The sequence below is a fragment of the Apis cerana genome, linkage group LG3, assembly GCF_029169275.1.
Source record: "Apis cerana isolate GH-2021 linkage group LG3, AcerK_1.0, whole genome shotgun sequence".
In the NCBI taxonomy this organism is placed as follows: Eukaryota; Metazoa; Arthropoda; class Insecta; order Hymenoptera; family Apidae; genus Apis; species Apis cerana.
In genome coordinates this window covers 6,751,493-6,779,209 of record NC_083854.1, presented here as the reverse complement: position 1 = coordinate 6,779,209, position 27,717 = coordinate 6,751,493, and the positions used below count along the sequence as shown (strand labels likewise).

Here is a 27,717-nt window from a genome sequence, read left to right as displayed (position 1 = left end):
TTCCACACACGTAGATATATTATCGTGTTGCATTGAAATGGGATAAATTTTGCGATTGGATCGATTGGAATGGAGGAGAATCGCAATTGAGAATCTTGCCTAAGTGCTACAGAAAATATACTCATGGCATACAATAATTGATCATCGAGTTGATGGATTATTGGGCGCGAGAGAACGAATACCGTCGTCTCGATTAAAAATTCGAAGTGATCCATTTCTAAAAATGAATTAAACTCGACTCGACTACCGGGATATCGATATCGAACGTATTACCTTCGCTTTGGACGATCTCGAGCTCGCATCCGCGTACAACTCGAAGCGGTTTACGAGGGGAAACCGCACAGACCAGGATGGACACCTCTAACAAGAAGAAATCGATTCTTACTCTTCGATCTATCTTTCAAGGCTCGTGTTACGTAAATCGACGACGCGATGGCGTAAAACGAGCAGCAAAATCTCAAGTCGCGCGTGGAATTTCAGCGAGTAAACAGGTAGCGAGAAACGAGGAAACGAGCTTCCGGGAATTTGAGCCGATGGAAAAATAAATTCCAACTTGGAAGATCGGCTCGACACGCACGCGAGTGTCGGTGGTTTCTCGTATATCGTCCGTGAATTTTCGAATAACAATTTAGCGCGGTTTCATTCTGTCGCGAATCGAACGAAATTCCTTCGTCAAAACAGTCCAACCACGGCTCGAGGAATCGAGCAAATTTTCCGGCTATCTCGAATTATTCTGTCCACGAGCAGAGTGGCTCGAGGGAGAAGAAGTTAACAATTCGTGGAAACTAGATTTCATCGAGGCATAATCGAGTTGAATTTTTAATCGGCCTACTGTTACCGGCATCGTACAACCGGTTTCTGAAAGACGAACGAACTAATCGAATTAAAAACGTTCATGAATTTTAATACTTCCGCCACGACGTGAAATGAGTACAGCCGAATACCGATTCCGTGTCGATCCGGGCGAACAACCGGAATGAATCGATCGATCGATTGTGCAATCTCGACGTTCGAATGCGTTACGCGCGAGGTTATGTTGTTTTCTTCTTTGTATTCCGCCCGTGTCTCACGGATTTATATTATTGTTCGTGAATACGTATCCGGATACTTTGATCAACTTTTTGATAAATGGGTTCTACCAAATATAAGAAAATTAAACTTTTTCTTTCTTTTTGAAAATTATAGAATATTCTAATTATATTATTCTTATAAACGAGTTCCGTTGTACGATTTAATTCCTTATATTTAATTTCGATTCGATATTTCCGTCTTTCCAGAATCTTCCTTTAAATTAATTAACAAATTTCTAGAACTTTGTCGAACAATTTCGTGTTAATAATTTTGAAGATAAATTAAATCTCGTCGAGTTAAATAAACAAATATCCAGATACGTTTCAACAATAGTGTGTACGCGAAAGATTCGAAAAATTGACGCAATTGTCATAAAAGAGGCGGTTAGATCGCTGTTTCTCATCAAGAAGTTTGATTTTGCTTGAATATGCGTTTGCTGTTTGTTCGTTTTATCTCTCCACGCGTAGCACGTCGGAAGTATAACGTGACACGATTATGCAATCTCACGAAGAAAACAGAACGAGTATTTCTCGCAAAAGCGAAGACCTACGAACACACAAATTCCTCTATCTTTGTTAAAACGTTGTCTACGCGCCTAGAAAAATCTGAAAACTAAAATTACGATGATGTCACTATTTCAATCCTTTGAACTATCACAGGCCATTAGCCTTCCTCCCTCCTCCCTCGAATAATCAACGTAGCTCCCATTTACTTCTAACCAAACAAATTCATCAGCTAACTGTGTCAATACAATAAACTTCGCCCCGTAAGAGGTTTTCAGAACAGACCGATAAGACCTTGGGGGAAGGAAAACTTTGGTCGAAGAGAGGGAGAAAAGAAAAAGGAAGAAAAAGGAAGCAAAGAAGCAACCCATGAAGAGTCCGATTGTGGGTCACACCATGTCCCACTTTCTCTTCTCTTCCTTTATGGAGGAATGGAGAGAAGTAGTTACACAAGGATTCCCTTATCGATAAATTACAAAGGCAATATCATCAAACAATCCATTTTCTTGATTTATGGATGAAGAGAAAAATTTGAAATCCGTTCTGTTGTATAAGAGATAGGCCAGTGCGAGGAAAAACGGAGACGGTATCCTCTATTTGTAATATTTATTGATCACAGAGTTCGCAAACAGGGTGATTCTCTCATCGATAAATTACGAGGACAATATCTCATTGTATAAACACGCCACGATTTTGACACCGAAATCCTTTTGCCAGATTGTCTACTATCATAACGAAGATAATTACAATATTCGTGTCACAAGTTTAAATATACCTCGCCAATAGACAAAAACCGATTTTTACATTCTAATTCCAAAGAAGAAACCTTTTTAACTTCTAACTTGGTAACAAACAACGTTCAAAATTATCCGGAAAATCCATAGCCGCAATAACCACTTGTGCAACCACTCCTCCCTCATTACTCAGAAAAATATTCCAAGGCAGGAAGAGAAGAAAAAAAGCACGATTGAATCGATCCGATCGATGGAAGGAACAAGGAGCATCAGGTGAAACGAGGGAAAGGATCGCAATCGGCGCGCTCTGTCAAGCGGAGAGACAGTTCTTCGGTGGAAATTTAGCGATGGCCGGAACGGGAACGGAACGGAAATAGCCGCGAGACTTGCCGTGGATTGCAAAGGGATCGGGCGCGAGCGTGGACACAAGGGAAAGAAATACGCTCGATGCAAATTCCCTCGGTTTCCCCGTCGCAACATAATTACCTCGCGGAATGGTTAAATCTGTGCGGGGTGCGGGGCACGTGAAAAAGGCCGAGTACAAAGCGATAATGCCGGAAACGAGCGGAGATGCAAATGAGAGTCGCTGTTACCCGTGGACAGAGATGAGGGAGGGAGATAGAGGGACCACGGTGACCATCCCGGTGGTGGAAGCTCGCAGGTGTACAATGTAATCGATTCTCGCGATCGAAACGAGCGCGGAGAAGCGAAGCTTTGCCGAGGGATTAGCACGATTATCCGAATAATTAGCCCGGAGTTGGGAGGGAGGATGGCAGGGCAAATAAAGCTTCCGTCCGAATTCGAATTCCATCGGTGTATATTTGCTCGCATAGCAAGCGTGCACACGTTTGCCTCCCCCCGACGATTGTTTCCCCGCGAAAAAGGGGTAAAAATTTTGGAACGCGCGCGGAACGAGATCGAAACGAGCCGGGACAACGAGCGAGTTACGTTAATTCGACGATGGGGGCGGTGGTTTGTTGGAGTAATTTCGTGAGAAATCGTGCGTGATCGGTTTCCGGGATGATTAACGACACAAACGTTGCTCGAAATCTTGATTTCTACGAGGATTTTCTACGACTCCTTTGCCCCCTGGAATTTAATCGAAAGAGAGAGAGAGAGAAAGACGGTGACGATAAAATTTCGTATTGTTTCCATCTTAAAGATGATATGAATTATGAGGCAAAAAGATTATCAAGTTTCGTTGGAATTTTTTTTTTTTTTTGGATACAGCGAGAAGAGGAAATTCTCTGATTATTATTATTATAGTAGATCTATCCAATTGTTCAATTAGGATCACTTGATATTTTTAACATCTTCCCATTCTTTTTAGTAAAATTAAAAAGAATGAGCGATATTTTGGTGACTAAAAGATCATTGTATTTATAGAACTCGGAAATTAAAAATTTGGATATATAATTACTTCGTAAAAATAGGTAGTAATAAATTAATTGTCAACGAAAGTCTCTCTGAATAGTCAAGGATAATTTCCCATTTATGACATAGTTAAATTTTCATACGTGATCCTAATTTAGTGACAAGGGGCTGTATTAGACATGATTAAACGTCGCAATTACTCTAATTCCAACGAGTACTCAACCGTTATACGGTGTCTCTAATATGATATCGAGCAGAAAATTCGGCACATCCTGTTGCAACGAAGTGCACCGTAATTTCGTTTAATTTTATCATTCCAACTATCCTTCCACATAAAAAAATGCCCTTCGATATCGCGGATAATATAACACCCCGCTACGTGATTCTAGAAATATGCTATCCCGTGGTTCATTTAGATTTAATCTCCGTGATAACGCCACGATCATGGAGGAACAGTTCGATAGGTCGAGGGAAAAGCGCGGTTAGGTATAAAAGAGCGATAAAAGTTTATCATAAAACACAATGACTCACCGAGGGCTTTACAGCTTACACCGTGAAGGGAGTCTCCGGCGAGTTGAATGATGGCCATGAGAAGATCACCGAGCATCAGGCAGGTGACATGATGAGTCTGGCAGCGCCAATGCAGAACGTGATGAGAGGCTGGCAGCAGCCAACCGGCTGCCAACGTGGCTGCCAGGAAGACCACGCTAATGATGAAGCCCACGGGGTACAAGGTGAACCTGATATCGGCCGCTTGCATTATAGGTCTGGAAAATTTTCAAATCAGAACGATTTGTTTTTAATCAGTTAGTTCGATTCTTTTTGCAATGCATCGATTGTAAATTTGAATCGAAAGCAAGTATGGTAGATAATTGTATACTCTGGATTTTTCGAAAAAATAAGAGATTGTAAATTTTATCTCAACTAAAAGTTTTTCATTGATTTACATTAAAATTAAGGACTTGTGATTAACTAGGATGATATCGATATAGGGGAATGAATGTAAAGAAATTAAAAATTATTAGAAATTATTCGGCGACATTGAACGTAACGTTACAGTATGCTATTTCAAACACTGAATCGACATTTTCTATTTCGGTAACATCCTGTTCGTTCCGTGAAACGCGCATTCGTGTCTCAAATTTCGACGTAAATCCATGACCCATTCTCCAGAAACTACAACCAAGCCAGTGAAAGTTTCAGAGAAATCGTTTCTCCGAGTTTCGTGAAGCGATCCAGGCCCACATTCACATCGTCAACCTGATGTCTCCAACACCAGTTAAAAGGAAAAAAAGAAAGAAAGAAAGGAGGAAAGAAACACCAGATTTTTCCTAGTTAATCAGCGCGTGTAGGCATGCATCGCGCTAACACGCGTTATGTAGACTATATTGAACGGTGCTTTCTACGCGATGGTATTCGCTTTCTTTCATCGATCTAACTTCCACTCGTAGAATGTTCTACGAATGATCGAAGTTATTGTACAAGAAGAATATTTTCAATGAAACGTCGAGCCTAGGAGATAGGAATGCGAATGAGTTTTGCTTGCGAAAGCTTTCCTCTCCGCATGTAAACGATCGTGTTAATCGAGTTTCGAGCGTTGTTTTGCAAATTGCGAGCAAAATCAGCACACACGCGGTTTCCGTATGCAATTTCTATTAACGGCTCCCCGTTTCAGAGTGGCGCATAGATGAAAAAGAATCTCGAAGAAATCTCCTTTCCGGAATGTGTCTCGTGATAATTAAGATCTGCAAGTCTGTTCAAACTGTTTCCTCTTCCGGAATGTATTCTCACTTTTGCAGTTTGTTTGATGAGGTTAATTATCTTTCCGCTCTGTTTCGTTTCTCGCTTACATGCGAGTTCAAATGGGAGATTAATTTAAGATTTATGCTCTTACTTATAAAGCTTATGAAAATTCTTTTTTAAAAATTTCCGCTTTGATTCTAATCTATTTTTTCTTTTCAATAAAAATTGACGATGATTTTTTCTTTTCTAATTTTTAAAAAATTATTCGGATGGAATTAACGGATGACGATTTCCATCAAAATAATCTTGATTAATCACGATTCACAAGGAGATTCCTTTTATATATCGCACAGAATCTAATTTCTATATGTATAAAATATCCATATCAAAGTACACCTTTCTAAAATCATAGACAGGAACGAAACATTCGATCAACATTTTTCCTCGTAATCGATACGATAATACACGATACGTATCGTTCTGAACGTAAACGGATGACGCGGCGCGCCGAGAGCGCACGGATATGACCTAGAAATTCTTCGAGAGAGGAGTGAAAGTGAGGGACCGACTTTTTCTCGAAGAAACGGCCAACCGAACCTCGTCTCACCCATCGAGCATGCAATTAAGCCGTGCGATAAATCCAGATCGAGGCGGCCGATACCGAGATCGGGCAAAAAGCCGATTCGTGCCTCGAACCTCCAAGTAGAAACTTGGATCCAGCACGCCCTCTTAAAAAACGAACGATGAATCCAACGAATGTCGATCGATTAAAAAATAAATTTAATAAGAAGAACGGAATAATTGGCTCGCGAATCGTAAGACAGTTTCTTTTATATTGTTTTATATCATCCGATTGTTTTGCGGACAATGCATCGTTCATTTTTCTTGGATAGGAAAAATTTAAAAAATTTATTTGTGTGTTATGCAGTCATATTTCGTTCGTTAATTTAATTTTGTTTAATGAAGAAATGTGCGTTGAATAGAACGTTCGTTGCGTTCGTTCTCGAGAAGGAAAGACCGCGATAACGAGAGAAAATCGGCTTGTAACATGGGCGCAAAGTAGAGGAAAAATAGCGAAAGATAGATGGGTACCTATGTACGATTACATAAGCAGGATTTCAGGAAGTTGGCTTACGTTCAAGAGCATATTCTTCATATTTTATTAAGTAATTTTCTGCATTTTTTTTATCTTAATACACGAGAGAAACCAAGTCGTTAATATTTAATATACTAATTTTTTTCACTGTATCAGATTTTCAAAAATAATCTAAAAAAATTCTAGTTAGCATATTACGACTATAAAGTTAAAGAGATTTTGAATAAGAAATTTTGTATAAGAAAATTAATAGATGGAAATTTCGTTCGAGTTATTAACGACCTAGTTCGCTCACTAAGGATATTCTTTAAGTTATTTAACATTAGACGTGCAAATTAATACGGCCTTATTCCAAAGTAAATTAAAATTTCACAAAATAACCTCCATTATTCAATATCCTGTAGACTTAAAAAATACTTGATAAATGCATCTTCAAAACTGCCATAATTCAAAGATACTTAAAGGATAAATTTAAAGTTTTTACATTGATTTGCACATCTAATGTAATCACTTTTCTATTATCTCTCTTCTTCTTTCAGATTCGTTCTATCTTTCAATTTCTATCAAACCTTTCCAATTCATTCCCTTATACTACAACCTTTTCAAATATATTTAATCTACCAATTTCTAAAATTTCATTTCCCTATATTATATCCTTTCCTAATTTAACATTTCAATTTCTATTAAATTTTATTTCCCTATTTCGTACTTTTGATGTCATCCACTATACCGACTACGAAACGACGATCAAAGTGTCCAACTCACCTTTGCGATGCGTTCTCGGAGCAAGCAAAGACCTTGGACACGTGATTCAGTTCCTTAATCCTTTCGACGCAGAACTTGCCACTCGGTAAAGTGACTCCGTCGATTTTCAAGCCTCCATCTGGCAATAATACGGCATCCTTCGCATCTCCCAAAATCGTAAAATTGTCGGAACGAGGACACGTTGGGAAACCAGGCACTATATCAACAGAGGCGGACGCATTCGGCAATAAAGGTGTTGGGTTCGCGGCTTCCTTCAGATGGGCGCACGAATGTCTGAAACGATTGGCAAAAATTTTTCCAGTATGAGATTCCTGCTTTGTTTCGAAATCATCGATTAAGATGGATTAACGCGAGGGATATAAATGAAGGAAAAGAAACACTGGTGCTAGTAGAAGGTATGATTAATGATGTAGGAACGTAGTTTCAGTAAGATGAAATTGAGGTGAAAGGATTAGGTAGCGAGTGTACGCAGGTCAGGTGTTAATGAGAGGCGCTTTGGAAATTTATGGGCTTTTATTGAGTAGCGGGTTGAGCAAGATGAATTGGGTAAGCTTAAGGTACATTAGATCGTAAACTCATTGTTTAGAGTAGTAAGGTTTTATTGAATATATAAATTGTTTCTTGCGTAAGAGATATTTGACCCGAAGATGTGAATTCGATGTATAAATAAAGAAAGAACGGGCTAAATTTTTAAAAATAAATTTGAAAAGTTTTAGGAAGATTCACGATTCAATTTTTTAATAGAAATCTATGATTTCTACCGTATATTTTAAGATTAATATCAAAATATTTTTCAAAATCCTGTTTATTTATATATAACTCGTAAAATTAAAATAATCAATTTTAAATAATAATCTATAATTTTTAAATAAAACAGAATTAAAATATTTGATAAATATTTATCCGATCCTCTGTTGGGCTCTCTCGAATTTGCCCAATATCACGATAATATTTTAAAAATTCAAAAGATCGACGAAGAAGCGCAATAATTTAAGAAAAACGTCGAGTCATTTTTCGTCATGGAATTTCCAAGCATATCGTATGTACACGGTGTTCGAACAGGTCTCGAGCGAGAGAGAGAGAGCAAGCACCCAAACCGCTACCACGAGCCACAAATGGAAAAAGGAACAAGAAGGTGCACATATATCGTATCGCAAGAATTTATCTAGGAAACGCGGTGGCTGGCTGCATAGAATGCCAACAAAGTCCACGGAACGCCCAAGCTTGAGCGATTGGGTGCCCGATTAAAACGAAGCCCGACATTTTTTGTTTACTCGAGCGTCACGCTTGCATCGCAAACAGGGGCTATTTTCCGAGGGAAATGTCCGCGCAACTTTCGAACGAATTTATTTTTTTTTTTTTCCCCTCCAGGAGGGTTGGCGTCAAACGACAAACCGGTGCCTCTCAATAAAAATACACCGGGCGCAAAGTAAACCGATAAATTTTCGTGTAACCGACCGAAACGATTACAATTACATTGCCGAAGATAACCGGCTCCACCACGAATGCGAATCACCGTGAATATTTGTCTGCAAGGAATATCGAACCCCGATAACTTATTCAAATTATGCAGTCTGTTTGGACGTTAAACCATATGAATTTAATTTACCTCCGTGTTTTCACGTTTTGTGTGCTTATGAACTATACCGATGAGATATTTGGCTGTTTTTCGCGTGTGACTCAGTATTCGAGATTGTTCTTGAAAAATAAATCGAAAACGTAGAATAGAATAGAAATTTTCGCATTCGAACATGTGTTTTGGGATAAAATAGGCTTGAAAATTTAACAAACGAATATAAATTTTGATAATTCTTGACTAAATGAATAATTGGCAAAATAATATTTGATAGTATTTTAATTTTTTATACTTCGTCTTTCAAATAATTGAATTTGAATATGTTCAATTAATGTATTTAACGAAAATATAACTTCGAATTTATCTATTTATTATATTATTAATATTATTTTCTACTTTTTATTTTTGTAAAATCAAAATAATCCTGTATATAGTCAAGAATTAACTGAATTTTCTTGAAAACGAAATTTCAAATAAAAACTTTTTCCTCGATTGCACTATAATTATGTGTGTGTATATATATATATTAGAACATTGTGAAACAACCGTCGCCAAAACAAAAATTACTACATTTTCATATTTTCCAAGAACGAAATATAAATACACAATTACTACATTATCGAACTATGTATCCTTAATGTTTTTACCAATAACCTAAATTATCAGACTTACTTTCTTATCACGCGAACTAAATAAATATAAATAAGACCTATGAAAATACTGTGAGATGAGATATCAAAATACTCACATTTCTTCGTAGAAGGCCGCATTTTCTCCACAGCATTGTCTAACTCGTGGCCTCATCGTATTAGCCGCATGACTGCCGTTCATTTTATTTTTCATACACACGAGCAAGGCATTAGAATCGGCGCAGTATTCGTTAGGTTCGAATGTGTCGTTCACGTGTATGTCGGGAAGCACGCGACCATCGTCCATGATCACGAATGGATTCGTGTGTCTGTACGGCACATAGGTTAACACCGAATTGTCTTTGCAATCTGGCTTCTTTCCTTCGACGATATTCCATTCTTCTGGCGGAGTAGCCAACATCTTTTGTTTGGAAGGCGAATAGATGACAGGTTTCCAATCGAACTGAGTCGGTACGCAACGAGACTTGGCGTCCATGTCATTGTCCAATTCTTTCTCCAACTCCTCCATGTGTCGACAACATTTTAGAATCGTCAATTTCGTTTTCGGAGGTTCGTTCACTGGCTCGCAGAACGTAGAAACAGCTAGTGTCCAGAGAATCGCGAAGAAGTAGATCATCTTCATAGTGAAAGCTTTGGAACGAACAAAACAGCTTTGAAAACAATGGAACGAACGAATGTGACCGAAGAATAAAATCAGACGAACGACACTACATGGAAAAATCGCTCATTCGATATAACCAATCAGCGATCGATTTGAAAGTTCGATTGTCGATGTTTGGACAGACGCCACTGACGCCACTATCGTCAAAATTTCGCAAATATAATAATTGCGTATCGTATATAATTGCGTAAAAATTCACTCACTCTTCGCGACGAATATTCAATTTTATGTTCGGCGTAGAATATACGAGAATTTTAAGTCGTTTGGGTCACGCGTCTGTCGTGTTTACAAACAGGTTATACACCATTCCGGTATACGTTTATTGCATTATGTAAAACGCAATAAGCCAATCTGTCTTCTTCTCATCGTGGACAAACGAATCGCGACATTATTAACGACACGATAGAATATCGACGAAAATTAACACGAAATAATCGTAAATAGAAATATTTTGGCGCGTCTCGATAGACGGACGGGCTCGAGATCGGACGTGACTCACTCGCTCGAAGGTATCGAAGTTACTGAAGCAGGCCGACCACGCGGCTGACTCTCGAGCCACCGGCGGCAGCGTGCTCGAAGTTGCGCGCGCAGCCTTTCACCGCTCCCGCCCTTATTCAACCACCTAACCTTCTTCTTTCTTCACGTCGGATCTTCTCACAATAATGTTCGTCTCTCGTGGGGTGAGTTCGAGCAACCACGTGCTTCCTCCCACTACCTTGCTTCCTTGCCGGAAGTACAACGGTACCTTGCGTGGAACTCTTCCGTTGTTCCTTGGGAAACTTGGCTTCCGTTCTTCTTTTCGATTCTTCTCGCCGTTTCCGTGCTTTTGTTTACGATGCCGGTGAAAGTTAAGATGAAGATATTTTATTCTTTTGGAGAATTTTTTAATTTACGAATGACAGAGAATAATCGAAATTCTTTTCTATATTTCTTCTCGATAATTTGTTTTACGAAACTTACGATGAAAGATTTAAGATTAATTAATTGATTAATTTATCGATATATCAGACGAAAATAACTAAAATTCTCCGATTCTGTTTATTATTTCAATTTGCTTTTATTAAAATCGAAATAAGGATATTTATTTGAGAAAATTTAGAATAGATTTTGACTAATTTATTTTGATGGGATGAAATTTTACACCGTTTTACTCATCTGTTCAAATTTCCGTTCTCTTCGCGAGAAATTTGAATATCCAAGTAATTTCTATCTACTCGTATAACCCAAAGTCAACATCTGTTATTACAAAGTAACCAATGCTCAAATTATTTTTCGGTGAAATATCGTTTCCAACAATACACGCGCGAAATCGTACGTGACCGAGAACACGTTCGATTAAAAATACCTAGCGTAAAATAACGACGAGAATCTGGAAATTTCGCACGACGTTAGGCAAGTTAAACGAGCCGAGAATCCAGAGAAAATCGCTCGCCAAGATCTGAAATCTTGTATACGCCGCTTCCGGGATGATACAATGCTCGGCCGGAATTTGTGAGAAAATATACATACGCCGCCCCTTGCGTTCATTATTATTGACAAAATAAATACAGTCGCGATCGTACGGGCACCGATATCGCGAAATTACCATCTCCGCCTATTTATTTTCACCGTGCAAACTTCCTGGCCGCGACCTGATCCACCGATACGGGGTGAGTTTCCGATCGCGTGCAGGTCGACCGATGATAATGACCGAGAATCAAGGTAACAGTACGCAAGACCGAATCCATAAACCATCCACCGAAGGCTGCTGCCTACCCAAGACACGGTGAGCACACTTTCCACGTAGTGCTCGTTCCAGTAATTTATAGTCGCGTTATGTGCGGCGCGAGATTAACAGCGTACAGCACGATCCCGTTCAACGAGGCCAGATCGGACAGACGGTGTTCTGTGAACCGTCTTTCGATCTTCCTTACCGCCTATATCCCTCGAATCCTGCTATTTCACCCATTTCCTCTCCGCGGATTTAATCTCGATACGAAGAAAAATCTCTCTTCGAAGAAACGAGATTCTTCCAGATTCTCGCCGGTATTTCGTAATTAAACTGGCAAACCGTATTGTGGGAGGGAAGAAACGCGTTGTGGAAAAAAAAAAAAAAGAAAATTCTCGCGGAACTTCCGGCTGACTGTCGATCAGAGCGCAAACATCGAAAGTTTCTTGGGCGTTCGATTATAACACGGTTGAAAATTGTTTCGAACGACGGCCATTATTCTCGCGGGGAGGAGAAGCTCGGGGTAAAAACCGCTTGGACGGCGCCTTTTTACCACCGTCGAAGGGACAAACAAGACGCTGTTCCGAGCCGACAAGCGGAAACGCTTTAAAACTTTCGGACGGTGGCAATTAAACTTCTTCGCCATTTCTGCGAGGCGAAAATTGGAAATTTATGTCTACCGCCGCGGTGTGTCTGCGAAATTTTGTCAATTAAAGTATCCTTAGCGCCAAGTAACCGCCAAGTGTTACGAGTCGTGGAAAAAAGTCGAGGAACGATAAAAGGAGGAGGGGAAAACAACGCCAAGTCTCGTTCAGATTAGCCAGAGAGTTGTTTGAAATTATCACGGAACATTACGCGAAACTTTCTTCAACGCCGTTTGTAATTGTTGTACTTTTAAGCAATTATCGAAAAATTCTTATCAAAAGAAAAAACTCTCGTCGATTTTCATTCTTTCAGGAAAGCAGAAAGATACTTAAAAATCTTCAATAATACTAATAAATATAACTATAACTTGTTACATCAAGAATTTTACGATTCCAATTTGTTACGAACATTCGTTAACTACAAACATTCATTTGGAAAGATTAAGTGACTCTAATCTGAACGAGGCTTAAGAAAGGCAAATTGTTTGTCGCTAGACTGCAATTTTTTTTCCGCCTTAATGCGAAGCTTATAGCGAAATTAAGGTCGGAGATGTATGCCGCAATTACGCGGCTGTCCCCGAACGGTTGAAATATCACGGCCACCGCTCGAGCCCAGCCTGTGCAATCGGCTCTCACCGATAAAATCGTTTTTCAAATTTCGTACCAACGCACGACGAGATACATACATATATAATATATATATATAATATATATACAGAGAGAGAGAGAGAGAGGAAGAGAGAGGTGCAGGGCAGTTATCCCGCTGCACCAGGGTTAATAGGCAGCTTTGGAATTCGAAGCAGCACTGGCACGCGTAAATCACGAGGATCGAGGAACGATCTCGCTCGGGTCGCCTCTATCTCTTTCCCATTCCCTCACGTGTATATATATACGCGCACCGATGCAACGCGTGCACGCACGTTAATAGGCTTGCACACGGGGGCGCACGCGCTACATCCCCCTAAACGTAATACAGATTTTATCTACCCCCCCATGGCTCGGCCGTGTCTCGACTAGTAGGGAGAAGGGCCAGACGGTCAGGTTTGATCGAACCTTGTTGCTCCGACGATTTCGAAATCCGGCGAAATCATTGCTCGATCGACCGTTACTCATTAAGGGAATCGAGGATATTGCGTATCCGGCGATCGTATCGCGAAAATAATGCGCTTCGGGGCTAAACGATAATGCGCATCCTATCCCTTCACCCTTTATCTCGTTTATAAATTGTAAAACCCTATCGAACGGATTTTCGTTTGCTTTCGTTTCAACGCGCTAATTGAACCAACCGAACGGGTGGCGAAACAACGAAAATGGAGCGATCGGTGATCGACACGGGACGAAATATTTAAGAGTCGCGGAGGAATCGTCGTGAATGATTGCGATGGTTTATAAGGCACCGTGGTCTCGTCGAATTCCGCAAATTGCGCAAAGTACTCGTGTATGGCATACGCGAAATTGGCATCGATGACATCCGTGAAATTTTTGTTCCTCCTGTTATTTCTCTTTAGAATGCTTTTAGTAAGGGTTTATCGAACGAATTTTCGCGTTCCTTTCGATGCATCGATACATGGAAATGGCCTAAGAGATGGTGGATAAATGTATATATATATATATATAGATAAGAATGCAAAATACGTAGGACAACGCATCCAAAAAAGGGGTAAACGCGAGGCAATAAAGTTACTCATGCGGCAGGGTTTATGATAACGTCGTTCGATTACGTGGCAATATCGTAAAAGTCTCTTCCTCGTCGCCGTTTCAAAGGTTACAGCAGGGGTCTCGCGAGCTAATCTCGAGCACCATAAATACGAGGACTCGTGGGAGTAACGTCGTCGATCATAGCGATCACGAAACAACGGCCAACCGGGGAAAATTAACACGCTTCTTGTCGAAGGAACCTCTCGTCTCGGATAATCGTGGCGTCAAGAGTTTGCGCAGAACTGGGAAATTTCATCGTTACACACCATTGCTCATAAGTTTTAGAACTTTAATAAATAAAGTTTAATACGCGAAAGAAAATTTCGATATGATAATTCTGTTAGATAATATATGCGATTAAAATTCACGACGTGTTTTAAATATTCGAATTTTATAGAATAATGAAATTATTATTTATCGAATCGATTAATTGGTTTGAATTTAAAAGATCCAATGAATTAATAAAATTTATCGATACGTAGATTCATGTTATTTTAATATTGTAAAAAAGAAATTCGAAAGAGTTAATGATCCTTTAAAATCTATATATATAATCTATAATAAAAAAAAGATTCAATCGATCTTTGCTAATAACAAGAATAATCGAAGCAATCACATTAGGTGGTCCACCTTGTACGTCTTGTGTTTCACCGCGTAATTATACGCCGATACATATATTTTCTAGTAGCAATTATCCTTCTTATCATTATCATCGTACGATCAACACGTAATACACCATGAAATGACGTTGCTCTGACGAAAATTAAAGATAATATCGTCTTAATATCCGGCGCCGATAAATCTATGAAAAAACAAGTCCGGCTCCTGGACCAATTAATTTCGTTGCAGTGGCGATCGCGCGATACACTCGACGCCGTAGAATTTATCATCGCGTCGTGACCGACGACCGGCTCTCAACACGGCGACTCAGACACAAGTTTTTCCAACGGAAACGCGATTATTAACGCAGTGAGAATCAGTCATGGTCCTGATCGGGGATGATTAAAATAAGCTTCGTTAATTAAAGATCCTGGCCGGCTTTGCGATTACCGGAAATTCGCTTAATTCGTCGCTGATGATCCTGTTAACCGAAGATTTTCATTAGTGCGCGGGGAGAGAGAGAGAGAGAGAGAGAGAGAGAGAGAGAGAGAGAGAGAGAGAGAGAGAGAGAGAGAGAGTAGCCGAGAAGAGCGAGCGAAAGTGGAAATTATACGCAGGCGCAATTAAACATGAAGAACGGTGCTAGAAAGAGGGCAGCCACGATTAACGAGCTCTTCTTTCTTTTCACCCTCTTTTTTTATATCGACGATTATGCGCGAAACAATCCGAATATCGATCGGATATTTAAAAAAATACATAAAACGATTTCTTTCGTAGAATATCTTTCGATTACTATATTTTCTGTAACCAATCTTATCACGATCACAGCATAATTCTTCCGTGAGATCGAGTTATCAATAACAGGAGCGGAGAAGAGCGGTAGGAAAATATTCGAGGGTACGTCGTTCCAGGGCGAAAACTCAATCGTAATGGCCTATAAACGCCCCCCTCCCTTTTCCATGAAGATCATAACGCTACATTAAACCGAGTATCGTCGACGCCACAACCCCGCGAAAACTTTCGCGCGCGCCTCTAATCTTTTCTCCCCGCGAAAACTTCGCTCCGTGTCCACGTTCTCCCTTTTGCTTAGCGCGGCTCGAAAGCCGTCTGAAGAAAATTTAAGGCCGTGTTTCGGACGAGCGTACATACATATCGGAAGCACGCTCGAGCTAGGCTGCGCCACCACCGAACCGTGCTATCGCTTGGAAATTTATGAGCCGATTGCGCTGTCTGTTGTACGCGCTCAGTACGTTGGTCAGCTCGTGTGTATTCCTCGAGATTCAACGCTTCCTTCTCGTTGAATTTCCTCGCATGCTTTTAACGATTAAACCCTTTCTTTTTTTTTTTTTATTTTTTTCCCAAACTTCGGCGCCCGGTTTCTTTATCGAGGGTAATTTTTACCCCTGAAACAACGACCCTTCGATATGAAAATCATAAAGTCGGAGATAAGACGTGGCGAGGCGGTACGTGGCTCAATTGGGACTAAAGTGAACGCAGGCACGCGACTGAAGCTTGTAAAACGACTCGAATACCAATGTCGTATTACGTGTAATGGAAACAAGTTCCCAAAGGTTCAATGGCAGGAACAAAAAGTTTGAGTAAAAGGTTACTTGGAAAAGGGATCCGGACCGGCTAATTGCGGATTCATAGAGGGTTTGCCACGTTGACCGAGTCGGCTATACCGGCCAGAGGGTCGTAGAATTTCTAAACAGGCAATAATTGATGTAGGTATATTTGCTTAGGATTTGAAGCGAGTTAAGACTTAGGTATATGATGACCCTTGGAATGGTAAAGCTCGTAAAACTCGACTTTCTATTCTTACCACGGAGAAACCTGTATCACACTCATCATATCTCTGCTCATTGCTTTCAGATCTGTTGGATCCTTTTCATCGATATCTCTCGATTTTATATGGTGCTCCAACAGTATATACCTTTTAGAAAGAATTTAGATACGAGAATAGGGATTGAAACAGCGTAGAATTTCAGAACGGAATAGGTGAACGGGGAACAGGAAAGCTGGTATCGTGCGAGTGACGTTTGCCTCGGTAAGAGCCTTCTGCTCCTCGATGGAATCTTTGTAAACTCAATTTTCTGACTGGCGCGAGATAAGGGCTGGTCTCTCTTCCGCCACACCAGGCAACACCGACGCAGCCGGCTGCCACCCTCGTCACTTTGATATCGATGAGGGTAATTTACGCGAACATTGTTGGCAAAGAAGATTGATGCGTCGAGTGCGTGCAAGGGTATAGACCCTGCAGCCATTCCTCTCTTTTTCCTATTTCCACTTCTCTCTTCATCTCATCCCTTCCTCGTTCGTCCCCTCTTCGTCCTTCCTTCCCAATTTCCAACTCCCTGTGTTTTTCCGTCCTTTTCAGCAACGATTCCCTTCTTCCTGCTTCCGTTTCTCGCCTCCTCATCGTGCCTCCCCTCCTCTTTCCATTCTTCATGGAACGAGCTACATGATGAATTGCCTTATACATACGAATTTCGACAGCCTTGTACGATTGTGACCGACGAGACTGCCCTTCGTCATTCCGTGTATCATCACGCGTTGGCGCCTGGTCCGTTTCAACTTCATTACAGATTCGCAGTCGCGAACTTCGTTTTCTTTTTTTCGAAACTTACGTACGAACACGATCGATTGTATCTCTAGCGAAATAAATCGGCGAAAGCAATTTCAGCCGGCAGTTGATCACGATCGAATTTATGGAATGAAAAGGATGCAATTTCTGCAACATTTGCCAGCCTTCCTGAATCGACAAGTTCCCGGAAATGGACGTTTCATTGGGCGATATTCGATCATGGGGCCACGTGCGATCGCCGCGAAAATGGCGAAAATATTAGGCGACGATGCTTTCACCGCTTGCTTCGTGGAATCTCGCCTCGAATCAGCGAGCCACGGGTTCCATATTAAAAAACATCGATGATAAACGAACCCATCGACCGTATCGATCCATGACAGATACAAAAGAGATACAAATACAGACGAGACATAAATAAATATTTCATCCTATTTTTTTCTTCACAACCACCAATGTAATTTCATCGCTACGTTTACGTTTGATTCGACATTCTAAGAAATATTTGCCGGCTTAATAGGCTGTCCGTTCGGTCCATCCAACGTCAACGTTAAATATGTCAAACGAATTATCTATCCCGTGTCTGAACGCGTCTCACCCTGGCCGAGATAAATCGCAGATATCACGATGAATCGGAGCGACGACGAGCTCGTTCCATCGTCGTCCGCCGACCAGATTGTTGATCGTCCGTGGCGAAGACGGAACAGACGTTAAGCGAGTTCCGGATGTAAACCATCGCGTTTGTATAATGAATACGGAGGAAAACGAACGACCGTCCAGAGATCGTGACAGGGACTTTATCTACGATCGTGATTCCGTCGAATGAGCTATATACGGACGCGCACTTAATACACCCTCGTGCACGTTGCGCACAATGCACCCCTTGCTCCGTGATCCTTAGATTACGTATTATCTGATCCGCACCCCTTGAAATTTTCCGAGATATCCGGACGATGTTGTTGTGCGTGGGCAATCGTTAAAATACCTGGCGATATTTCGCCAATATAATTAGCCTCTGAACGGAGATGAAAAGATTATTTTAAGTTAAAAAGGTAATTTTTATTTTTATTTTTTTTTTTTTTTAAGTATCAAAATCGAGGATTTAGAAGAGTATGCTTCAGATCAAAAGAGAGAACAGTTAGTTTTGATCAAGAAAATTAAAATTTGTTTTACGATCTTGTATTTTTTCCAATCGAAAATTTCGAGTGAAGCGATGACTGATGAAATTTTTGCTAACGTCATCTCAACGATGACACCCGTTTGTTGTACTTTCTATATAATATCTTGACACTCGTGAACGAAGCTGTAGTTTGTTAATTTCAAAAATCAAGCGTGAAATTCGCTATAACTTTGTAACAAAACGTTTCATACACCTCACTGTCGGGGGTAAACTTCGAAACTTGCGGAACATTGGATGCCGCTTGGAGCCGCGTTAATATTAATAGCATCGTTTTTCTAGCGTGTCTGGCGGCAAGAAGGTACGCAGCCAGGAAGAATGAAGTTGGCGCGTTTCGACTCGTTACAAGATGCATAGAAATATGAAAGTTTAACCGGTCGACAAAGGAACCGGGGCTGTAAGGGTGGAGAACAACACGGGGCGAATCTATGCCCGTGATTTTCTTCAAAGAGAGGGATACATCGTAAAGCGGGAAGGTAAACGCGCGTTAATTTACGAAAAGGGAAACTATTTTCCAACTATCCGATGTTTCTACGCTTCTATTTCTCCCATAATTATCATTTCTCCATCTCAATCTTACGCTATTTTCTCCTCGATGTTTGTATCGCGCGAAACATTTTTATTTTATAATTTAAAAAAAACCATTTGCAAAATTTTATACATACAATAACGAAAAAAAGTAGCGAGATAACGAAGAACGTCCAATGTCCCCGAGACATTAAGAGTGTTCACGCTTTCTCCCTCGTTCTCTCTTTCCACATCCTTCTTAACGAGAGAAATCAAAGGAGGAATGGGGAAGGAGTCGTCGCGAATCGTCGAGCAAAAATTAAAGATATCGATCAAAATTGTCCGATAAGGGGGTGGAAGTTGCTGGAGAAAAAAAATGCCTGTCGGGGATGACGAAGAGGTTTCCATCCACCGTTCGGTTCCGGCTGCGTAGGCACCCCAATCGAGTTCACCTAACGCGATCCAACGTTATCCGCCGGAATACCGCCGCTCCTTCACCCTCCTCGCCTCTTTTGTCCCTCGTCTTGGGGGCAACCCTCGCGAAGTCTGCGCCCCCAAGTCGCGTATACTTCTCCCACCCCCTCGTGGGCCACGTTCAATTCAACCAGCAGCCTGCCTTCGCTGCCCACCCAGCGAAACGGAACTTCGACACGGTAGAACGGAGCTTGCCAGCTGTACCATGCTCGCGGTGCACCATGCTGGTCCTGATGGATGCTTTCACGCGCCTCTGCCCCGTAACACGTGTCCACGCGGGGACCAACAGTGCCATCCTCCAAACCGAATTCTTCCTTTCCATCGTCTTTTACTCGATCGAAACTTTCCACCCTCGAAATTTTCCATCCCCCAATTTCGAAACGACGATGACGATTCCACCCTCTTCCACTTGTTTCTCGATAAAGAATCACACGCTTCAATCGTGGCGCAATGTATATATATATATATACGTATTTTCTTCTTCCTCCCTTTCATCTCGATGTCATCGTTCGAGGGATGGTTAGAGCTCACCGTGTTGTAATAGGAACTTCGGGGGGGTTAATGACGACCGAATAAAACACCGAATGCGGGGGCTGTCTCTTTTGTGGCGCTGCTTGGGGAACGTATCGATCGTACCGATCGATACCGATGACAGAGATGTATCGGGGGTGTAATATGAATTATTAATGGAACGAAACTTCTCTCATCCGAGGAGACATCGATTAAAGTACAGGGAACGATGTGGAGCAAGGACTGGATATGCCAAGTAGACAGAGATTAGCGAGACGTGCAATTTCTTCGAATCTGGAATCCATTTCTCGAGAGATCGTTCGCAATCGGTTATGATCGGAAAGTTAAAATTCATGGTGGAAGAGATGGAAGAAGTTGGCATATCTGACATCTACATACATTACAATAATTTTATAAAAGTCGCCGGATTTGCATCTCGATTCGATCGAGAGAAGTTACCACTCACGAGGAGTGTTACGAGATGCTAGGAAAATGGGAGTAACCATGGCTGAGGGTTGGTTGGAACGAGCCGTTTAATTATTTTTATGTAAATGGGGAAAGGGCGGGGATTACTCTTGCAATTCCGTGGGATGAACGATTCCGTGGGGCACGCGTTACGTTGCCACGGGGGTGGAGGTGGATCTGGGGGAGAGGGTGGACTTGGAGGATCCCTCGTGGGGCTGTTTACCCCTCGGTTGGCCGCGCGTCGATCGCAGAGAAACAGATGGCAACGTGCTACTTCCCTCCCTGACGGGAATGATGTTCGCGAGGATGGTGCACGCTTTTTCCTTCGAGGAGGAATCTCTGGCAGGGGTTGGAAGGGGTTGAACCGCCCGAGAGAATAATAACAAAGAGGTACTGGATGCTCGGAACAGGTATGGAAAGTGTGTTTCAGTATCTCGTGAGAATTTGCAATTTGAGATAACCGAGATAAAAACATCGATTCCTTATTTATGCCGTTGAACGGTACTTAAATAAAGCGAAGCGAAGCGATGGAAGAAGATTGGAAAGACGCGAAATTTAGAAGATGAAATAAAATAACAAAGATTGTAAATTACAATTTATATTTTTCTCGATTTTCTATGAAATTTGAATTTTAATTTGATTGGAATAATGAGAATTATTGTTTGCAAATGATTTGCAAGATCGTATTGTCCGCGTAATCTATTATTTATAATTGACAATGCTTTATCGCGTTAAAGAAGGAATATAAAAACTTCAATTTATTATCGAAGAAATAAAATCTGAATGTTTTATGAATTTTTTTGCACGTTATGCATGCTTTACACCTTCAAATTCTTCGTAAATTCTTCATAATTTCCTTACATTACGTGCACATAATGAAGCTTCGTTAATAATTTCACCGTAATCATCATAAATTTATTCGCCAGCGCAAGTAGTTAATCCTGCAAGTGACTGTTTATGGCGGTTCTTCCATCACCGATCGATGCGCCCTTTATTTATGCGGACTCCCGTTTTTAAGGCTCGCTTAATGCAGTTTTTCAAGCAACCCGTCCCATTATAGATAATTTACATAATGGCTTTCTTATCACGCGTATAATAGAGCGACCTCCGTTAAAAATCCTTCCTCCAAAAACCGGAAGGAGATTAAGATGAACTATTAAGCACCATACTCGAACCGCAAATATCGAACGAGCTTCTTTGGAGGAGGAGTTGAAGAGAAGTAACGTCGATTAATTGTCACTGCGTCTTTAAGCAATAATATATCCTTCGTTTAACCAAGGATTAACGGATATCAACATTTCTTCGACGAACCGTGGAATTATGTGATATCGAAGGATGTATCCGCTATTGAAGGGAGTTGATACGCTCAACCAGTCGAAAAACAGCGGGGTGCGTTTATTGCGAGTTTCAACTCGCTCCACGAAATCCCGTGCCTTTTTCACAGATGACTAACACCCTTGGTTTATGTTTGCTCAGACGGTGCAATCGTGTGTGCACGCCGTGTGTGTTTGCCGTGTAACGATAAACCGTGGCCATTTTTCCCGCAAAGTTTAATCGGCAAACAATTAACTAGCCTCCTCAACGATTCGAAAATAAGGTAATTTCCGAGTATCTAATTGCTTGGGATAAGTAACGCTTCTCGTTTCAACGTCCTCGGTGTATAATTTCCTTTAACGACCATTTTAAAAGTTACAGTGAATGTTCAACTGACTCCCTGCCGTTCTCCAAATAGAGAATTTCGTGAGGAAAAAAAGAAGAAGAAGAAAAAAGGAAGTAGAGAAAAAATAGAAATAACGAAAATCTTGGATACTAATGGATACTTGGGTACTAATTGACACGTGGGAGAGAAAGGGAGGAAATAAGCATGGTGGGCGTTTGATGAGATAGCGACGTTTGGCTTCAGAGTTTAAACGATGCCGTCTCCAGACCCAGCATCGTCATCTCTCTTATCTTTTTTCTTTTTTTTTTCTTTATGGTATAATAGATTTTTCAATCATGTTGCACAATTCTCCATTGTTCCATCGTAGACGATGCACGTAATTTGAATTTAATAATAAGTTTATTGAACGATCGAGAGTGTCTCGAAGGAAGAGATAAAAACGGTTTAACCACCTGTATTTTTCGATTATTTATATTATTTATCGCCGTTCTACTGTTATATCAGTGTTAACACACTAAGTGTAACGTAATGCAAGAGCGTCTTGCCTTATCTTTTTCTACGAACCGTATTTTACTCAGAATTTCAACATTTACAAGACAGCGAATAAAGTTAAAAGTGATCAAAGTTATGAAAGAGTAATCCAATATTAAAAATCAGATAAATTCTTTTATTTTTTTAAAATAACGATATCTCTCGTTGATAACATCATAGTAGGGGAAATTCAAACAATTAAATATATAAATCCATTCGAAATCTGCTCTGTTAAAACGTTTTATATTTCTCGGTACGGAACTTGGCCGCTATTTCAACTCGAAAAGATAAAGAGAGGGGAAAGAAAGAAAAAAAAACTGATCTTCGATAAACGTCAAAGCGGCACCAAACGCTATACTCGGTCGTTTTCGAGACTTTGGAGCGGAACGCAAGCTCTCCTATCGGTAGTTGACAGAAGATAAACAGCACGGATTGCAGTCGTATTCGACGCCGGTCAGTCGCCTATCCCGGATACTTTTCCCTCTGCTTTTATTATCTATTTACACCACGTGCATCGTGACCGATACCATCCGCTATCACGGACGGATCAACAGAGATTTGTCCCCGGTTGGCTAACCTCGATAACCAACGTTTCCTGAAAATTCTCTTAATTAATCGTATAAACTTTCGTATAAGCACAGTTTCTAACACTACTAGTTACGAAGGAAAATAAAATCATCGGAAAGTCCACAAATGAACACAGTTTGAAATTTTTAATCTACGATCGGTTTTATTCCAATATTTTATTTGGGATAAAATATTTAATAATATTGATATTCTATAAATTTATGAGGCCTTTCTTTTTAATCATATTTAATAGATATTAGAATGTAATCATAATATTTTTAATTTTAATTTTACAAAAGCGTATAAGTATTCAATATATTTTTTTTCAATGACTAAACAACTCGTAGTATCATCTCGTAATAATGTTGAAGTAACGAAGTATTTTTTTATTTTTAAATTTAATTTTATAAAATATTCTTTGTCCACTTGTTAAAAGAATGAAATATTCATCACAAAAAAATAATATTTTCTACAAATATTTTCGAATTACTTGCACACAATAACATACAATCTAATGATAATCTAATGATTCTCCGATCTCTTCACACATTTTATAAGATAATAGAATAAACAATTATCAATAGAAATTATCCGATGAATTTTTTCTTTGAATAAAAATAGCTTCAATCGCGATTAACGACATTAATTTCCTCGTTATTTAAAAAGTTATTCACTTACTTAGAAATCCAAGAATTATATATGTGGAGAATTTCATTTCGCATATAATAAACTCTGAGAAATAACGAGAGAGAAAAAAAATCATCATTATATTCGAAATGTTTCCTTCTGTATCTTGATTATTCATGCGATGCAACGAATACGCATATCGACTTCGCACGACCTCCTGCAGGTTCGATTAATCCGCATGAACGCGAATCACGAACAGTCACCGTTATACACCCGTCCCCTTCCTCTTATCCTCGAGCGATGTAACACATCGACTCGCCGACTCTTGTCGCCAAGCGTTCAACGACGACAGCCTCGCTCGTGCCTGAAAAAAAATCGCGCGTTTACCTGTTAATTAAAGTCACGGAGATGACGTTCGATTACTTTGGAAAACGTTTCTTTTCTTTTCTTTTTTTTTTTTTTTTTTTTTCTTTACGACACAATGAAAACGTTGTGCACGACATTGTTATGTCTCTTATATACGCCGTTTGTCCGAGTTACTATTTTAAAGTCTGACGGAAAGGCATGCAGCGCGATGATTGTTTATCGAGCAACGTTTCAAACGTGTTTGCCTAAAGGGAGTTTAAAATCGACTATCGATCTTGCCTCCTGGTATAATTAGAATTGGTTAACGAGGATGACTGAGTTCCAGATTGCGAGAGAATTTGTTGAGGAGGGAATTTTGTGAATATGATGAAAGATTCTAGGATCAGAGTTAGCTTGAAAAAGATAATTTTTTAGGGATGTTTTTCTTCTTTCTTTTTGCAATCGTTTCTTACTTTTTACTTATTTGCGCGAGAAAATTAATTGGAATTAGCCGAGACTGATGTTAATTTTAAATGTTATAAGCTAATTCAAACAGTCTTTTTGATTAACGAGATACATAAGATGGCATAAAAAAGATATATCGTATTATAATTTGGAAATTTTTAGAAACAAAAATACAGAAATAAAGCTGAAACAAAAATCTGTTTCATGATACGTACTTTATTTTCGAATATTTTATATCTTTCTGCACGTGTCATGCACATTTTTATATATTTATATTAAATGTACGAAAATGCGCGAGCTTTTACAGTTTAATTATAAACATTGGAACAAAAATTCTCAGACGAGATGAAACTCAACGTTGTGGAATACGTTGGAAGAGAACGAAATTTCGCCAAGTATGGCCGACGTCTCGCATTTCTAACAGTGAAGACAAAGGTGTGCATAAGATGCGATTACGAGGAAAGGATCTGCAGCTGCCGGCCAATGTTTACGCGGCTGCTGAGTGCAGAGATCCAAGAAACGAACGAACGTTCGTCCAGCTAGTTCTGAAAACGTAAACCAAGAGAAGTAGCCGTCCTCTCATCGTTCATCGAGTGCTGATTCGCGTGTTCTAGGATCTCTAGAATTTCGAGAAGAGGATCTTCGATGGGAACGATCGAGGAAAACTCGGTCGTTAACGAAATTCTTTATTCTAAATTAAAGAAAAAAAGATTTATTACGATAATATCAAAGTCTATACTTCTCCAAATAACGAAAAATTATATCTATAAATACGATAGAAGCTTTATTCTGATTAAAAAATTCGAGCTTCGTAAAAGCTGCTTATCAATTTCTCTCGATTACATTACACCAGATTTACATTAAACTATATTGATCCACATTTAACACGAGCATGTTTCCACTCGAACGTAATAATGGGTCACGGAATAAGCAGAACAGAAGAAAACGGATAACAGAACGTTCGACAATATCCGGATAATAAAAGTTGGAATAATAGAGGCAACGGTTAAACTGTGCACACCAGGAATATCGTTCGATCGACACACTCGCCCCCTTTCGAATAATCCTAGGGTGCCTCGAAATCCCTCCATCTCCATTTACCTCTCTCGTTTCCACCTGGCTAGACTGTCCCAGGCTAGCCCCAAGCCCAGGATTTAACCTACAAGAATCGAGATTTTCCTCTCGAATATATACACGCTTCTCTTTTTTATTTTTCAGCTGGAGCTGCTGATCGAAGCCTCTGAAGAAGAGGCTGAGAAGAAGATTGGAAAGAAGAAGAAATAGAGAGAGAGAGAGGTCCTCTCTCATTCAGACCACGAAATCGGGACGCGTGAAAGGGCTTCCGGTTGCATTCAGGCATCAGAAGAAAGAGAGAATTAACGGGTGAACGAGGGAACGAGGTCTCGTTTAAGATGGTACGTGCGCGCGCGTTGCGTGGCCGATTATGAATGCGGATTAACCTTCATTCAGACTCGGCTCAGGATCTATTCAATCTCACCGCCACACCAAAACGGCGAAACAATGACGGCCGTACATCTTCGTTCCTCCTCGTCCAGGTTCCTTTCCACCACCTATCCCTTCCCCCCCTCTCTCTGATTTATATCGAGGAGCCGGCTTTTGAAGTTGCGCCCAGACAGGCCACTATAAATTTGCACCACCCGGCCGGGGACCGATTCGAGTTGCTTGCCATCTCTAAACCCAGCAAATTGGTTCTGCGTTGTTAATTAAGATCGTGTGACGTAGGATTGTGACGTGACTCCGCGTCGATATTTCTTCATCCTGCGTTTAATAAATAACGCATTCTTCGCGGGAATATCGATTGAGCGCCAAGTTTGAATCTTCCCAAATTGCCATCCAAGAGGATACCTCCGCTAATAGTTTACTATTTTTATTTAGGCATTAAAATATACAGACAGAAAAATCTGAAAAATAGTAATGCTATATAATCCAATATAAATTCCTTTTACAAATTCAAATTGGTCAAGTTCTTGGTTTCGAATATTCCCTTCTCTATACTTTCTCGTTCCACGTTAAATACGTTTAATCCCCAAAACATACGATAATGTAATCCGACGTATACGATCCAATACACTCCTCTTACAAATTCAAATTTGCAAAGTTTCCATTACCGTCAAGTTCTTGGTTGGTCGAATGTGGGTCACGATTCAAAAACACACCGAGGCGAGGATCTCGTTTTTTATTCTTTTTTTTATGAACGACTTAACCGGCCACTGGATGGATACTCGTTGACAGTCTCGAGTGTACGAGGAGCGTGTAGAAGAGCGAAACGAGGAGCGGAGGCGACAGCTCGCATCGTTCAGCCGGCAGTGGCTATTTCCACGTGGAAACGAGGGGTCGAAAAAGGAGGAACGCGGAAAAGGGAGAGAGTAAAACGGGGAGGCGTGCAAATTCGCGTCGAGCCACTGGCTTGCCCATAATATTTCACCGGAAGACGGCGAGGAGAGATTGATGATCGCCGTTGGGCCAGGCCGCGTCGTAACACGCGTCGCTCTCTGTTTCTGTTTTGGATTTGAGCGGGTTATTAACTTCGAATCGAATCAACCGTGATTCCCGCTGATTCCCACGGGATTCGTTGCTATCGACGACCGGCCTTCTTCTAATTATCTCTTCGATTCTTTGAAACTCCCGTCGAACAAGATTCTCTGCCTCCTAAGGGGACGGATGAAATTTTTCTTTCCTGGATGTCAGTGAATTTGTAAGCAAATGAAATTGTGAATATTTTTGAAAACTTGGAGCATCGAGTAAATTTTTAACGAACGAAATTTTCGACTTAAAATTTGGACTCTGATCGTTATTCAAATTTTTATCGGACGAATGTTTTGAGATAAATTTTATAACGTGATATAGAAGTATAAGTATAAGAATGAAAATTTATTTATTTTGGAATTTTGGTTGATTCTTTGGATAAAAATGAAGAAAAGAATTATTCGTTGGGAACGTTTTATTTTTTTATAGATTAATTGT

General features: G+C 40.3%; 1 protein-coding gene across 1 annotated transcript in view; it reads right to left on the bottom strand.

Annotated features, from left to right (window-relative positions):
- The window catches only part of LOC107998261 (probable G-protein coupled receptor Mth-like 1), a 147,178-nt gene extending 136,477 nt beyond the window's left edge, over positions 1-10,701 (bottom strand). The window contains exons 1-3 of the mRNA XM_062072563.1: positions 9,611-10,701; positions 7,287-7,559; positions 4,214-4,449 (exon numbers count right to left, since the gene is read on the bottom strand). Of these exons, the coding sequence (XP_061928547.1) occupies positions 4,214-4,449; positions 7,287-7,559; positions 9,611-10,134 (1,033 nt within the window). The 5' untranslated portion in view covers positions 10,135-10,701. The remainder of the gene's footprint in view (positions 1-4,213; positions 4,450-7,286; positions 7,560-9,610) is intronic.
- Between the last annotated feature and the right edge of the window lie 17,016 nt (positions 10,702-27,717).